The sequence below is a fragment of the Drosophila sulfurigaster genome, chromosome 2R, assembly GCF_023558435.1.
Source record: "Drosophila sulfurigaster albostrigata strain 15112-1811.04 chromosome 2R, ASM2355843v2, whole genome shotgun sequence".
NCBI classification, from domain to species: Eukaryota; Metazoa; Arthropoda; class Insecta; order Diptera; family Drosophilidae; genus Drosophila; species Drosophila sulfurigaster.
Window position 1 is genome coordinate 6,399,436 of NC_084882.1, and position 15,997 is coordinate 6,415,432.

General features: G+C 38.5%; 2 protein-coding genes across 3 annotated transcripts; both read left to right on the plus strand.

The window, feature by feature from the left end:
* Positions 1-100: 100 nt before the first annotated feature.
* On the plus strand, positions 101-6,313 carry LOC133837051 (probable cytochrome P450 313b1). 2 transcript variants are annotated; one of them, XM_062267706.1, is made up of 7 exons: positions 104-597; positions 654-851; positions 908-1,099; positions 1,164-1,233; positions 2,057-2,183; positions 2,241-2,462; positions 5,232-6,313. In XM_062267706.1, exons 1-7 carry the CDS (start codon positions 444-446, stop codon positions 5,817-5,819), a joined length of 1,551 nt encoding a protein of 516 aa, XP_062123690.1. In that variant the 5' UTR covers positions 104-443; the 3' UTR covers positions 5,820-6,313. The 2 variants fall into 2 exon arrangements, with proteins under 2 accessions (XP_062123689.1, XP_062123690.1); XM_062267705.1 differs by having other exon boundaries at positions 101-597; positions 2,057-2,462.
* A 7,795-nt stretch (positions 6,314-14,108) lies between these two features.
* LOC133836652 (putative odorant receptor 85e) lies at positions 14,109-15,659 on the plus strand. The gene is made up of 3 exons (XM_062267243.1): positions 14,109-14,899; positions 14,957-15,503; positions 15,585-15,659. Exons 1-3 carry the CDS (start codon positions 14,109-14,111, stop codon positions 15,657-15,659), a joined length of 1,413 nt encoding a protein of 470 aa, XP_062123227.1.
* Positions 15,660-15,997: the final 338 nt, after the last annotated feature.

The window sequence follows — 15,997 nt, forward strand, 5'->3', positions numbered from 1 at the left end:
ATTAAGCTAGAGTTACAATTGTTAATTATACTTATTATATTTATTGTTTTAACATTTCATTATTAATTTAGTAGGAATAGATTATTGTTATTTATTTATTTATATTTTTCAGTGCCCTACCGAGCTACAAATGCTCCAATGTTTTAACTTGGCCCGGTTACTAATATACCTATTGCATATCATAGGCTATCATAATTTGCTAGGTCTCGCGACTTGCATTCGAATGAATTCATTAGCGTGGTGAAACGTGGCAGACATGAAAAGTGACCCATTTTGGCTACAAATGCGTAATCACAATTACATACAGTATACAATATTCAATGGGCAAGCGTTAGACCTGCTTTTCGATTCGGGTTTCAGTACTACGTCGAACGCCATCGCGCACTTAACTCAATTACATATAGTTTTCGATTCCGATTTCGATTCCGCTTTGGATCAACGACATGCTGGTCGGGATTATACTAGCCAGCTGGCTGATAATAATATGGATATATTTTCTATGGAGTCGCAGGCGATATTACAAGATTGCTTGGCAGCTAAGAGGACCGATTGGTCTGCCCTTTATTGGCTTAGGATTGCAAATGATGAATCCGCAGAGTGAGCGCTGATTATTTTCATGTGGCAGTATAAAAGATAATAACTGAAATTTGCAGCATTCTTAAATTATATGGCTGGCCTCTCCCACAAGTATAAAACTCCATTCATCTCCTGGATGGGCACCAAATGTTTTCTTTACGTCAACGATCCGCAGACTGTGGAACAGATCTTTAATTCATCGCACTGTACAAACAAAGGCGACTTTTATCGCTTTATGAGTTCAGCCATTGGAGATGGTCTCTTTACATCCAGCTGTAAGCCATAATGCTATACATTTGCTTTTATATTCTATAAATGAAATAATTTTCAGCTCCTCGTTGGCAGAAGCATCGTCGCCTTATTAATCCGGCGTTTAGTCGTCAGATACTTTGCAATTTTCTACCCATTTTCAATGCTGAGTCTGAGGTGTTGTTGGACAAGTTACAAATAGAAGGTGTGCAGAACGGCAAGAGCCTCGAGATCTACCAAATTCTGAAGAAAATCGTTCTAGAGGCAGCCTGTCGTAAGTATACAAAAGATCCTCAGTGAAGAGTGCTTATTTTAATATCTTATAATTTCATCAATAGAGACAACAATGGGCAAGAAAATGAATTTTCAGCATGATGGTTCCATGGCCATTTTTGAGGCATACAATGGGTGAGTTAACTAACTTTCATGTTTGTTCAAAAGCTACTCGTAAACAGCAAGCAGCGAGCACACAAGCTCCACCTAGCGGATGCTGTTTGCAATTTGAATAGACGACCACTCACTCGTTTTAAATCTCTCATTTATGCTCTGAAAATCTCTTTGTAGTACACACGTACTTACTTTGTTTTGTAGTTAAACGTGCAAATATTTTGCCGCTTTGATTTTCCTATTCATTGGGAGTTTTATACATGCCTTTTGTGCCTGTAGGAAACGAGCATTAAGGGTATAACTGCGTCGCCAAAATCTAATAAAGGAAGATCTTCTGCTTGTAATATCAATGTTAACATCTTTTACAAGCATTCACAGAAGAAGGAATTAAGAATCTTTATTTTGAAATATTGTTATACCCAAAATAAGTTAATTTTATACATTATTAGAAACGAACCAACAAAAAAATTTGCTAACTTCAAGTTTAAAGTTATCTAAGAAATAATTCTGTAGAGCACAAGCCAACAGCACGCAACAGAATCACACAGTTTGCTAGATATATCCCAAAACGAAATACGGGTATATTATAGTCGGGCACACTCTACTGAAGCTTTCTTACATGTCTCACCAAGTGGAAGGTGGGATAAGGTAGAGTCAGGTGCTGTTGATATGTTGTTGCCTATTAGCTAATTAGAATGTTGCAGCTTCTCGTATCCATTGAGTCGTGACTAATTTCTTGTGACACGAGTTGACTGCGCACTTTGAGTCTATAGCAAGAAATCGGGGTCTGAGCATTCTCCTAGTGTTGGTGTTTCCTTACAAAAGTTTGCACATTGTCTTGCAGCGTAACCGAAGTGTGTGTGAAGCGAATGTTATCTCCTTGGCTTTACCCGGAGTTCATCTATCGCTGGTCGCGACTCTTTGACCGTCAGCAGAAAGTCGTTGGTGTCCTGATTGGATTTATTGAGCAGGTATATCGGATTCGCTTACTCTCTACAGTTCTTACTTTTATTCACATAAATTGGCAGCTGTTACAGCCTGCCGTCTCCGTTGTGGGCGTCGACGACTGGGACGCGAACATGCCTCTGGAACAGCATCACTATCAGAAGCAACACGAACAGCAGCAGCAACATCAGTTGAGCACGAAGTCAAAGTCAATATTCATTGAACAAGTGCGAGACCATGTGGAACGTGGACAGCAAATGAGCTGGCAGGATGTTCGTGATGAGGCCAACGTAATTATTGCAGCGGTGAGTTCCTGTCTGCAATGAACTATGAGTATGAAATGATTATTATATAATGATTGGTATTCATAAATATCTGAAATGTCTGGGGAAATTTATGAAGATTAGGAATATGGGAAAGATCTCGTGGGAAATTAATTCAAAAAGTGTATTACCCAATCGAACGGATACGTTTAATGAAATATGCATTATCAATTAACGATTATTTGGACTGATATGTAGTCCTTCTACCTATTTTTAAGTGATGCAAAAGTTGAAGGCAAACCAAGCAAGTAAAAAAACTACAATCGATTATGTTCGACTGTGATATATCCGCTACCCATTTTGAATAAAAGCTAAATGTTGCGGTATAACTCTCAAAATATACCAATAATACTAAAATATACCGAATTATATATTTGGTATATCAATATAGTACCACATTCAAAATAGACGCCACAATTTAGCAGAAAAAAATTAATTTTTTTAAAATTTTCTGGAGTCACTAAGACTATAGTCATTATTGTACATATATACCAAAATTCGCGACTCTAGCTTTACGCATGTTATTCGATTTTTGTTGATTTGACAGTCGGACAGACGGTCGGAGATGCCTTCACCTACCTGTTACATACATTCCCTTCCGGCACAAAGTTATAATATAATAATTCTATCCTATGGGTAGCGGGTATAAACATTGCGGTACTAGTATTTAAAAAAATAACTAATTTATATACAATAATAACAATAGTGTTGTATTTATAATTCCTGAAATTTGGTTGCAATCAGATAAATTGTCAAGTTATTAAAGAAATACAGTAGAATCCGGTTATAGCGACTTTCAAGGGACCGTCGTTATATCCGGAAGACCCACTAACCAAAAGGAGAAAAATAAAATTTTGTTTTGATTGCCATAGGTTTTTAAAATACAACTAATTGATTTTTTAACCAATTTAATTTATACGAAGACTTACCAAGTCATCGAGTTTTCGTCACAATAACCGGACGAACGCTATAAGTGGTGTCGTTATAACCGGATTCTACTGTATTTCTTTAATAACTTGACAATTTATCTGATTGCAACCAAATTTCAGGAATTATAACTACAACACTATTATTATTATTTTGGGATGGGCAAAGACGCCTAATTACTAGGGCTTTTAGATACATTGGCTGAGAATCTGGTATATTGTGCCGTCTATGATACTATATCGATATACCAAATAAACTATTTGGTATATTCTGAGTATTTTGTAGTATTTTCGGTATATTTTGAAAATAATACCGCAATATTTTTATACCCGCTACCCATAGGGTAGAAGGGTATTATAACTTTGTGCCGACAGGAAATGTATGTCGGAGGCATCTCCGACCCTATAAAGAATATATATTCTCGATCAGCGTCAACAGCCGAGACGATCTAGCCATGTCCGTCTGTCCGTCTGTGTGTCTGTCCGTCTGTCCGTCCGTCCGTATGAAACACTGGATCTCAGAGACTATAAGAGATAGAGCTATAATTTTTTTTCGACAGCATTTGTTATGTTTGCACGCAGATCAAGTTTTTTTCAAATTTTTGCCACGCCCACTTCCGCCCCGGCAAATCAAAAAAATCGAATAAGCGTAATTTTAAAGCTAGAGCTGCGAATTTTGGTATAGATAATAATTGCTATAGTAGTTATGATTCCTGAAAATTTGGTTGCGATCAGATAAAATGTATGGAAGTTATTAAAGAAATACTTTTGTATGGGCAAAAACGCCCACTTACTAGGCGTCTTAGTTGCTTTGGCTGACAATCTGGTATATTGTGCCGTCTATGGTATATTTTGAATGCGGTACTTTATCGATATACCACATATACCATTCGGTATATTTTTAGTATTTTTGCAGTATATTTGGTATATTTTGAGAATAATACCGCAAACTATATTGCTTTTATTCAAAATGGGTAGCTGGTATCTCACAGTCGAGTACACTCGACTGTAGCTTTCTTACTTGTTTTTTATTCAAAATGGGTATCTCACAGGCGAGCACACACGACTGTAGCTTTCTGACGTGTTTATTACTAACTTCTTAAATTTTTATCCGACCGTAGTTAAATTCTCAGGAATCATAAATACTATTATTATTGTCTAGATCGCAGAGACAATAGAGAATAGAAATTAGAGATCTAAATTTTCAAGTTTGTTTCAGTTTCTGATTTGGCTTGGTTGCGATCAGATAAAAATTTTTATTTGGGAAATATTTTTGTAAAAAACGTTGCTTTTGCTGACAATCTGGAATGTTTAGTACTCAATGGTATATTTCAATATAGTATTACTTTATTATTTCAATATACTAAATAAATAAAACCTTCGGTATATTCCAGTATTTTTGTGATATATATTTAGTATTCTCGTATAATTTTTGAAGTTTAGTATATTTTCAGAATATATTTATTCGGTATGTTATAAGAATTATATTGCACAGTTTTGATTTTATTCAATATCGATTCTGCTTTCTTATTTGTTTGTTCCCAATTTGTGAGTCTTAATTACTACGATCTAATAACTAGACTAAGAAGTGTATTTCTTCTATTCCTTCTATTGCTACTGCATTCATAGCTTCATTTGCTTAATACATTAGCTAAGACCATGGGATGTTCATCGTAGTACCTGGACATCCAAGTTATTTGTTATGTGTACTACATTTTCTCATATCCATCCAAGTCTTATAATTAATTGTTGATAATTGTATCATCACATTCTGTATTAAAAAAAATAATAATACAAATTAAATTTCCATATTCTTAATTTTCAGACTTTTGAGACTACATCAACAGCTTTGTACTTTACCATTTTATGCCTGGCTATGCATCCCGATTACCAAGACAAGGTCCATGACGAGCTTCGAACCGAGCTGCCTCAGTCTGGTGATATTACAATGGATCAGCTGGAGCGTCTTACCTATACTGAGATGGCCATTAACGAGTCGATGCGTCTCTTTGCGCCTGTGCCGATGGTCTTACGTCGAGCTGGACAAGATTTGCAGTTGCGCCGGGAGGATGGCATTTATGTGATACCAATGGGAACACAAATTGGCATCGATATCTACAACATGCAGCGAGATGTGCGAGTATGGGGTCCATTGGCCGAGACCTTTAACCCAGAGGCGCACTTTGGCTGCAATTCAGCTACGCGACATGCATTTGCCTTTGTGCCTTTCACTAAAGGTCTGCGCATGTGCATAGGCTATCGTTATGCCCTGATGCTAATGAAGTTGCTGCTGGCCAAGATCTTTCGCAACTATCGCATCAGCACGGATGCAAGGTTGGAGCATTTGCTTGTCAAGGGGAACATATCGTTGAAGCTCAAGGAATACCCTCTGTGCCGGGTGGGGCGGAGGTAATACATTTTGACCTTAGCAACACTTGACCGAAGCCAGACTCACCTGAGTGGTACTTCATCAAATTGCTTCGGCTTGTTGCAATTTTCTAATTAAAAATGTAATTTTTCTGCTCTTTCTCTCTGTCGTTAATTGAATTTGTCGAAACTTGGACAATAATTCACTTTCGTTGAGAGCTTCGTTAGCACCCGCCATCGCTCCTGCTGACGAAAATGAATCCCTAGTTTGCTCTAATGGCCAGTTATGATAGCTCGACACTCTGTGTATACGTAATGTAACGCAATTGACTTAATTGCATTGCAACGCCGCCTAGCTATACCTTGGCAGTGTGTACGTTTTCACATTGAAAAGTAATCAAGAAATTGTGAATATATTCTAAACTTTGTTTGCCTTTCACAATTTAAAACAACAACACAACAGAAACGTATACTCGTACGTATACGTAATAATTAGCAGTCGCTTTTATTAGCTACGGGCTTCATTATTACAGCAATTCATGTACAAAAAAGAAATTCAATATTAATAAATTATTATTTTGTTATAGTTAATATTAATAAATTTGTTTTCGTTTCATCAAGAACACTTTCCAACATGATTCTTTCTTTAGATTATTAAGCACGTTGCAAAATTGAAAATGCAATCAATTCTTGACTTTTTCTGATTATATTCAATAAACATTCATAAGCTCTGGCCTATGGGACTATGTTTCTCTCTAAGCCATTTTGTGTTGCTTCCGCTGGCAAATGTTACGAACTCCTTATGTGGTATCTCAGACAAGTCAGACTTTTTTTAATGAATAAATTGCCACTGTGTTTCCCCCTCAACCTTAGCGCCCTTCAGTGTGCTCAGTGCAGCAAAGGATGCATAATTCAATGGTGGCCTGGCTTCAAGGCCTTTCACTCGGCATCCTGGGTCCATCCACCTCTTTGACAGGATTCAACTGCAGCGGAAGCCCTACAGCGCGTAAGTACGAGAAAATTATGCAATAAACGAGTCTGAGACTTGTTAACGGCTCAGCAGACAGTCAACGGTTTACGTGAAAATGGCGTGGTGCGTAGTGGGGTCGTGACGGTATGGGCGGGAGTGGGGTCGGGGCACGACGTCTTACTATAATCACAACAGCAATTTACAACCGCATTTGGTGTGACCAGCAGATTAATTCAATTATTTCTAACAAATCAAATATTCAAAAAACCAAACATTTTTATACCCTTCAAGATTGCTACTTTAAATGTGAATATTAAAGAAAGTTTGCCGAATATAATGGACTTCATGGGCAAAGTAACCTTTCATGTGTACCCTACAAATCAAACGAAGTAAATGAAATTGGCATAAATTCTGCTAACAGAGTGTTGCTAAGTCTGTTGCCTCTGGAGGATATTTTTGGCAACGATTCTTGCTGCTGAGACCTGTCTTATTATTATTGAGCCAAACTTTAGCAAGTTTTCAATTAGTTATGCGCTTTCCATACGGTGACTTGGCGCATAATCTAGACAAACGTAAGGATTATAATAAAATATTTAGGTGGGCTCCCTACAGGCGAGTCAAGCTCAGTTAAGTCAAGTCAAGACGAGTCAAGTCGAGTCGGGCCGCGTCAAGTTAATTGACTAGCGACTGCTTTGTTCGTATAACTGACCATGGCGCTGTTTTCCATTCAGTTCGATTAATTCAACTCTGTGGCCGTTACGCTCTTTTGGCCAGCTAATGTGATTAACCAACCGTTCTTCTTAATCTACATAGGAGCAGGCAAGGAGTCAAGTCCATCAATCTGGAATACGATTTTAATGACTGCTCAAGCTGTATGACGACTAAAGCATATTCAACTATGCAGCTAATTGGTTTGCGACAATGCTTGACCATAATTCCAATTATAACAGTTCACCTTGAACTTTACCACTTCCCAAAACTTTAATTCTTCAAGTTACCTAAATGTTTAATGTGCCCTAACATAATTTAGGTAATATTAGCCCGTCAGATTCGATTAACAAGGGTAAATCTAACTCAATCTAAATTTAAGCAGTACCTAATGTGCTTAAGCGGAGATTGGCTCTATTTACATTTCCTGTGAATGCAGTTAACAATTGTTGCTTAACGGTTCAATTAATTTCACTTATAGCATACAATACATACACTCACTTACACACACACACACACAATTCTACAAAGAAGCAGTGCAATAACTTTTTGTGCATGTGGTAATTACAATTAAACATTTAGCATAGCGGTCCCGCATGTGTGTTTACTGTGGACAATCAATAAAACAAGAGCATTAACTGCCATTGCCATTGCCGTGGTTGTTGCTTTTGTCGTTGCTGTTGTTGCTGTTGCTGTTGCCGTTGCCGTTGCCTCTGAAGGTCGTGTGGGTAAACCGCATTAACAGACACTAGAGATGAGCGTGTGTATTTTGGGACTCACGAGTATAAACAGGCTTAACCTATTCCTTTGGATACTAATTCAATAATGCCGCACGGATTATTCGCACTCATTCAACGCAAAAAAGTAATTTAAAAACTTTTTATTTTCACAAATTTTTACAATCATAGCTCTCTCTATAAGTATCGATTTTGGTATTTGACTAATACCAAAAAAACCAAACGTTGCTCTTTATTGATTCACTGTATTAATTTTACTTATATACATTGAAATATTTTATTATCAATGGTAGTATTTGAGGTTCCGTTATAGAATATGCCTTCGTATTAACCACGCTAAGCAGTTTTTGGGATTATTTATGTTTTTGATGAATAATGTTTTTATTTAATATTTGTATAAGAACTTTATCATCATTATCAGATTATTCTTTAACTACACTAAAATAAAAATTCGTAAAAAAATCGTGGAATTAAGCCCGAAGCGGTGTCAATATCTGGATAATCCCGAATTTGCGTATTTTGAGTACGAAAATGATGATTTACTTGTATTAAAACTTTAGACTTTTAAAGAGTTAACAAGTAAAATTGATTATTATTTTTGAATGATTACCATTTATTTTATTCAATTAAACTTATATATTTTTTGAATACTACTTACAGACTCTAACCGAATCGCGAACACATGAAAAACGATTCACGATTGCTCTACTAACTGAGCTTTGAGCGAAATTACTCCTAAGTAAAGGAATGGGTTTTGTAAACGAAGTGTTTTAAGTATATTTTGTCATTTTAATTCTTTAAAAGAATTAATTTTACAACTTAATCTGGAATATATAGTTCAAAACTGGACTTAAATTAAGTCATAAATGTTTGATTTTTCCAAGTACTTTTTTTGTATTATTTATTGTGTTATCGTCCATAGAGTGTTGTGCGACATTGTTGCAATAAATCGGTTCGAAACGTGCTTAAAAGTTGTAAAAGTTTATCACGAGGCCATCCTTAAAACACAGCTGGGGAAGTCTTTGTAGAGATGCTCATGCTGGTCTTAGTTGCAACAATCGTGAGCCTAATTAAGTTTACTTTCGTTTTTACGACACACACGCATGCCTTTGCGGCAAGCCAAATCTTTGTCGAAAAACAAATCGCAGATGGGAAAATGAGCTGTTGCTGCCCCCTGCTTCTGCTCCTGCTTCCGCCAACCTCCTTGACGACGCGTCGTCCTCTTGGTGAATGTTAATGCTAATTGTTATTGTAGTTTGATGTGCATGTGCATGGGAGTGAAAGAGTAAAAGAGTGATGGAGTGAGTCTGTGTACTGGATCAAGAGGGCGAGTGCATAGGGAGGGATAACGAACTTAAAGTGCCAAATGCTTTACCACAAATTGAATTTGGGCATACTCGCATGTGAGACAGTTCAAGGCAGACAACTTGAAACACTAAACTCAATTTGAAGATGCCAAAAGTTTTTGGCCAACACACTGTGGCGGCTGGAAACAAGAGCATCGATTCAACTATTTTCGTAGGCGACAGCTGAAATCAGAGCAAAAATATTTAACAAAATTGCATTAAAAAGTTACCCAAAGCTCCTGACAAACTGTTCGGATTTGTTTGCAACTTTTACTGCGTTTAGGTGCGCTACTTTCTAGGCCTGGTCGGAGGACACAACTTTGTAACGAGTTGCTCTTGAAATTGCTCTTATTATGTTTAAACAAAAGTGTTGAAAGCATTTTTAATGATCTTGAAACACCCTTAACACCCTCGAAGTTCTAAGTAGAATAATCGTATTATTTTGATTTTGCAGTGTAGCTAATCTTTCTCAAATAGTATTTAAACACTGAATGTTTTATTTGTGAGTCAAGTTGTTGAGAGTGATATCGTCCCTTTTATGTATAGCAATAATAAACTTTTAAATATTTTCAAACTGTAGGGAGAAGCTTTTCACAATACAATACAATGGAAATTCGCACTTGCGGGCTAATTTTTCTAATTTATCTAGCTGAATGTCAAGTATAGCTGCTTGTTTGCTGACAAATTGTATTCTGAAACTGCCAAGCGCAACAAAACTCCAACTTTTAAAGCTAGGAAACGGGAGCGTGAACGGAACAGAAACGGCAATGGGAGTGAGAATGGGAATGGGAACGGGAACAGGAAACTGGCAGCACCATGAAAGTGTTGCGAATGTGTGGGAGTTTTGAAAGTAGGGTGGGAGACAGTGTAAAGTTTAAATAGCAACAAAAACAATGTGGGCGTATTTGGTTTGTGGAGAAGGAGGAGGTTCTGACAGTGAGTGTAAGAGCTCACGACGTTCTCTCCGACCACCGAGCTCGTTGCCGTGTCAGTTGGCAAACTTTTCGCTATTTGGCCGTAGCCTGCGGCTGCAACAGCGTTGCATAAATTAGCAAACATGAAGCGAATGATGCGCGTGACTGTTGCCTGTTGAACAACCGTCCCCCTTTGGCCGGCACACATCTTTCCCTGGCGACGCGAACCTTTTCACCCACACGCATACAAATGACTTACTGATTGAGTCTCTCTCTCTTTGTGCATGTCCCTGCTTCTCTCCTCCTCTCTCTTTCTGTGTGCTCCTCTGTCGCTCGGTTGCTGTAAATTAGCCGTGTTCGTGTGGTTCAGCACTGCCAATGGAAAAATCCACCAGCAAACGCGTTCCTCTTACAGCGATTGCCAAAAAATGACCAACGCAATTAATTAAAAACTTGGCTGCAAAAACTGCAAGGACATCATCAGATTCTAGAGAATGGGAATCCGACCATTTCTGCCCATGCTCTAATATCGATGGGCATGGGAATTTACACAGATAAAGCACTAAAAATACATTTATTTCTTGGTAATATACGGCGGCAAAGCCCACGTGTACGTAACAAGCTAATTAAAATTGTGCATACGACAGGTAGTCCAACGAGAGTGGATTTCGATTAAATGTTGGCGAGAAGACTGCACAGGTTTATATAAGTCTTGGCAATTGAAATTACCCAACAAGTTTGATGTGTTCTTGAAAGACATCTCATTGGCATCTTAAATGAATGTTTGTGTTTTCTTATTGCAAATATGCCATCATGCTTTAAAAATTGTAGTTAAAAGCCAACAACTGGCATGCTGCTAGGTTTTTAAATAAACGAATAATGTTTTCATGTGAGCAATTTCAGTACTCATTAAGAATACGCAGCGCCTGCGTTTGAGTAATTAAATTAATCATGCATAGAGAATATGTTTGCCATATTGCGCATACGTTACGTATGCCGTTGTCAAACAGAACGTTTGTCTCAATAGGCCGTCGCTGTTGTTTTGATTTTCATAAAAATTATGCAGATTAAATGTGGCAACAATGTTTGCTTAGCCAACCAAGTGACATTAAACTCGCATAAGGACACGAGCACAGCAACAAGAGGAGGAACAATGGGAGATGATGAAGAAAGCAATGTCTAAATAATAAAAACAAACTTGAGTTCTTGGTGCGACGCACAAGTTGATTGAATAAATCACAGCAGGTAGAATTAGGTCGCCTTTTTGCAGGATAAAGAAGAAAGGCAAAAACGACACAAGATGCGACTAGTCAGCCAGACAGTCAAACAGACAGAAAGACAGACAAACGCAGGACAAGCGCAGGACCTTCACATGTACGCACAATACGTGCAGCCTGAGTGGCATGCAAAATTTATACCCAACTCTACGCTTACGCGTTTGTGTAAACTTTTTACAGCCTGAACAGCAATTTGGCCAAGTAGCTGTAAAGCAGCTGGGATGACTCTGGGATAAGTTTCGTGGTCCAGTTCTCAGTTGTAGCTGATGCTTTTCATGCCTCATTATCCCAACAGTGTATAACCATTTATTTATTTTTCTTCCTCTTTTATTTTTTTTGGCAACAAAATAAATTGAATCTCTCTGCTGGACGGAGGTAAATCAGACACCAGGCAAAGCAGATGGGAATAAACTAAACTGAAATAAGTTTGCAATTTCAGAGCTGCAAATTCGACTGAATATTCGCTTGGATTGCCCTTAAATGTACGATAATAACAGCTCGCGAAGTTCGAGGATACCCCAAGCTTACGTTTTAGCCTTCAGCTCAACATGTGGTACAAGCGAATGGTGTGTAACCTTGGCATTCGAGCCAAGGCCGTCTTAAAATAAACAGAAAATAATAATTATTACTTATTGTCAAGGTGGCTGGTGTCAGTCGGCATGTTATAACATCCATAGCCTATCAATGCAATTTTCCAATCAATTGCAATTTGTGTAATTACCCCGGTCAACATATGCTTGATTCAAGTCCATTTTCACACGCCGGGCAAGTGTTAGCTGCGTATTATTCTGCAGATGGGTGCTTCCTTGATAGATTACAAAATAGTACTTTACGTATTGTCATAGCATTATTTTACAAATTTCATACATCTTCTACATAATAAATAATTTATAGAATTAGTAAAGCTTATGAAACTACTAATCAGACTATTGATCGATGAGACCATATATAGGATAACTAAATGTCTTTATGGATCTACATATTTGTAATTTGTAATTTAGTTATCGATTAATATTTTATACCGGTATTCATTAATATAATTTGATCTAATTGATGTTCATTACCGCCACATTCGACATATGAACTTATTAAGAATTATAGTATAATAAGTAACAAGTCGAGTGTGCGCTACTGTGAGATACCCGCTACATATTTCCAAAAAAACCATATTCTACGAATATACTAGCTTTGGACTTTGCTATAGTATAGTGTTAAAAATATACCATATAGTACTAAACATTCCAGATTGTCGGCCCAAGCAAATAAGACCCGGTTGTAGTAAGAGTTTTTGACATGCAAAAGTATTTGTTAAATAACATAACATACAATTTTTATCTGATCGCAACAAAATTTTCATGTATTTTAAATACTGTAGTTATTATTGTATGTACAAAAAATCAAAAAATTGCTCCAGCTTAAAAATTACGCTTTTAATTATAATTACATTAATAAATATAATTATTTCTGTTTATTTGCGGCGCAGCAGTGGGCGTGGCAAAAATTTGGATAAAACTCGATCTGCGTGCAAGCATGAGAAATTCTGTCGAACACAATTATAACATAGCTCTATCTCTTATAATCTCTGAGATTCAGACAGATTGATAGACGGTCAGATGAACATTGCTATATCGTGTCGGCTGTTGACATTGATCAAGAATATATACATTCTTTATGGGGTCCGAGATGACTTCCTAAGCCTGTTACATACATTTTCTGCAGCCACATACACTTATACCCTATGGGTAGTAGGTATAAAAACAGGTGGGCTAAACATAGTTGAATGTGTTTAAACATTGCAAATCTGATATATAATTATGATAATATTCGAATAATAACGTTTATTTATATAAGATACACTTTGAATTGCTTATAATCAAAGTCACACTAATGTACAGTTCGTAGCGTTATTGATGCCTCTTATTACATTGTGTTGACGGGTATAGAAATAATTAAGCGAATGATTCGGTAAGTTAAGCGCAAGTTTGAGGAACTTTACCATAATAAATCACTTTTGGTAGATATAAGAATGGGGATGTCTGGAATCCTTATTATTTGGTTAAAAATCATTTCGGAAGTCAATCAACTCGATAGAGATGGAGCCCCTAGAACCGTTCGCAAAGCCTGAGCTGAGCTGCCAAACTACAAGAATGGCAATTAAACATTTCCCAAACAAAATTGTGTATGTCAACGCCCACGCAGAGCACGCCTCAAGAACAATTAGGCGAAACAGGGAGCAACACTTAGCTGAAAACTTTTAAAAGCTCATTAATGCATAAATTAGGTTGTAGCCCCGCTGACAAAGCGGACAGACTGGACAACATGCCCTTAAATAGCCGACGCGAAGCTCACAGATGAGCAGTTAAAAGGCAAATAGCCTGGGAGCATGGCAGGTTTGCAGTTTCACGGCGGCATCGATGCGAACATTAAGTACGCCGAAAGAGACCAGGATGTGCCTCGTGTGTCTCAGCTGTTTGGACTACAGTTGAAGTTGCAATTGCTGACGGGTCTGTTACCCACGCCGGAACTGCCACACTGCCTACCCCAATGGGTGCAGGTGGGACTGATTGGCATTACTCGTCTGTATTGCCTGCTGGTTATACTCATCTCGCTTCACCTGGGTCTGCTCTTTAGCAAGACAACATTGGACGCGTTGCCGACGGGCGATCTCGAGGATATAACCGATGCACTCACAATGACAGTCATTTATTTCTTTACGGCCTACGCCAGCATTTATTGGTGTGTCCGCTCCCGGCGACTGCAGCTCTACCTGAACTATATCAATCAGGAGTATCGACATCACTCACTCGCCGGTGTCAGCTTCGTCAATTGCTATACCACCTACCGCTGGGCGCGAAACTTTTCGGCTCTTTGGATGGGCGCTTGTTTGGCAGGTGTCATCTTTTGGGGGATTACACCTGTGGTATTGGGTCATCATGCGCTGCCATTGCATTGTTGGTATCCTTTCGATGCGTTAGCCGATCACATTTATCCTTTGGTATACGCGATACAGCTCTATGGCCAGATCATTGTAGGTGCCGCCTTTGGCTATGGCGGCTTGATGTTTGTTACCTTTAGTCTACTGCTGCTCGCCCAGTTCGATGTGCTCTACTGCAGTCTCAAGAATCTGGATGCACACGCTAGGTTGCTATCCGGTGAAACCTTGCAGCAATTGCAGTGAGTGTCTAATTTCGTTATTACTGACTAATTAACCGATTGCTATCTCTTTAAAAGTGCTCTACAGTGTCATCTGCTACTCGATGATGCCACCTGCGAGCTTGGCCAATACGCAATGCTGAGAGAGCACGCCACGGATTTGCAGAAAATGACAAGGAAACGCATGCAGCCAGCTCCCAGCTTGAAGAGAGCAGCTCACGACGGTCTTGTAGAATGTGTGCGTCTGCATCGATTTATCCTAAACTGCGCTGCTGAGCTAGAGCAAATATTCAGTCCATATTGTTTGTGTAAGTCGCTCCAGATCACCGTTCAGTTGTGTCTGCTCGTCTTTGTGGGCGTATCTGGTTCCCGCGAAGTGGTTCGCGTGATCAACCAGCTGCAGTATTTGGGCCTGACACTTTTCGAGCTCCTTATGTTTACGTACTGTGGCGAACTGTTGCGACGACACAGCGTCCGTGTTGGGGATGCTTTTTGGCGTGGCGCTTGGTGGCAACATGCTCCGCAAATGGGTAAGGATATGATTATTTTCCTGGCAAACAGTCGACGTGCCGTTCAGGTTACTGCTGGCAAATTCTACGTCATGGATGTGAATCGCTTGCGATCGGTAGGTTGCTGATATAATATGCCAATTCTTCCTGTCAGCCATCCTGACTTTTGTTTTTTGCTTTCGCTTTTATTGCTTAAGGTTATTACGCAGGCCTTTAGCTTCCTGACGTTGTTGCAAAAATTGGCCGCCAAGAAGGCAGTCGCGGAGTCCTAGCTCGTCTCTGTAAACTGCCTCTGATTGTTTGCCTTTGTTAATATTTATTTTTCTCATTAAAAACATGTCGAGTAAAATGCAAATATTATTTACATACATTTACGCGTTGTTCCTTTATTTGCTTAACATTTTACAGCTACAGCGCCCACCTACAAGTGTCAGCTTGGGTGTGGCCCAAAGCGATGAAGATGGGATGTAAATGGAGTTTCTTTGCTCGTCCTTGACCTATCATTGATAAGAAACCCATGCTGACGCGAACAAGCGCGAGACCTAACTCAAAACTCTGGTATAAAATCTTAAAAAACCAAGTCTTGAATGTATACTCTTCATTATGGATA

What these genes read in the sequence shown, in the direction of transcription:
- LOC133837051 (XM_062267705.1), top strand. Translation starts at nt 444, where the DNA reads ATGCTGGTCGGGATTATACTAGCCAGCTGGCTGATAATAATATGGATA. An exon ending in CGTTCTAGAGGCAGCCTGTC is followed by an intron (nt 1,100 to 1,163) that starts GTAAGTATACAA and finishes TTTCATCAATAG; the next exon opens with AGACAACAATGGGCAAGAAA. An exon ending in CCAACGTAATTATTGCAGCG is followed by an intron (nt 2,463 to 5,231) that starts GTGAGTTCCTGT and finishes CTTAATTTTCAG; the next exon opens with ACTTTTGAGACTACATCAAC.
- LOC133836652 (XM_062267243.1), top strand. Translation starts at nt 14,109, where the DNA reads ATGGCAGGTTTGCAGTTTCACGGCGGCATCGATGCGAACATTAAGTAC. An exon ending in GAAACCTTGCAGCAATTGCA is followed by an intron (nt 14,900 to 14,956) that starts GTGAGTGTCTAA and finishes TCTCTTTAAAAG; the next exon opens with TGCTCTACAGTGTCATCTGC. An exon ending in ATGTGAATCGCTTGCGATCG is followed by an intron (nt 15,504 to 15,584) that starts GTAGGTTGCTGA and finishes TTATTGCTTAAG; the next exon opens with GTTATTACGCAGGCCTTTAG.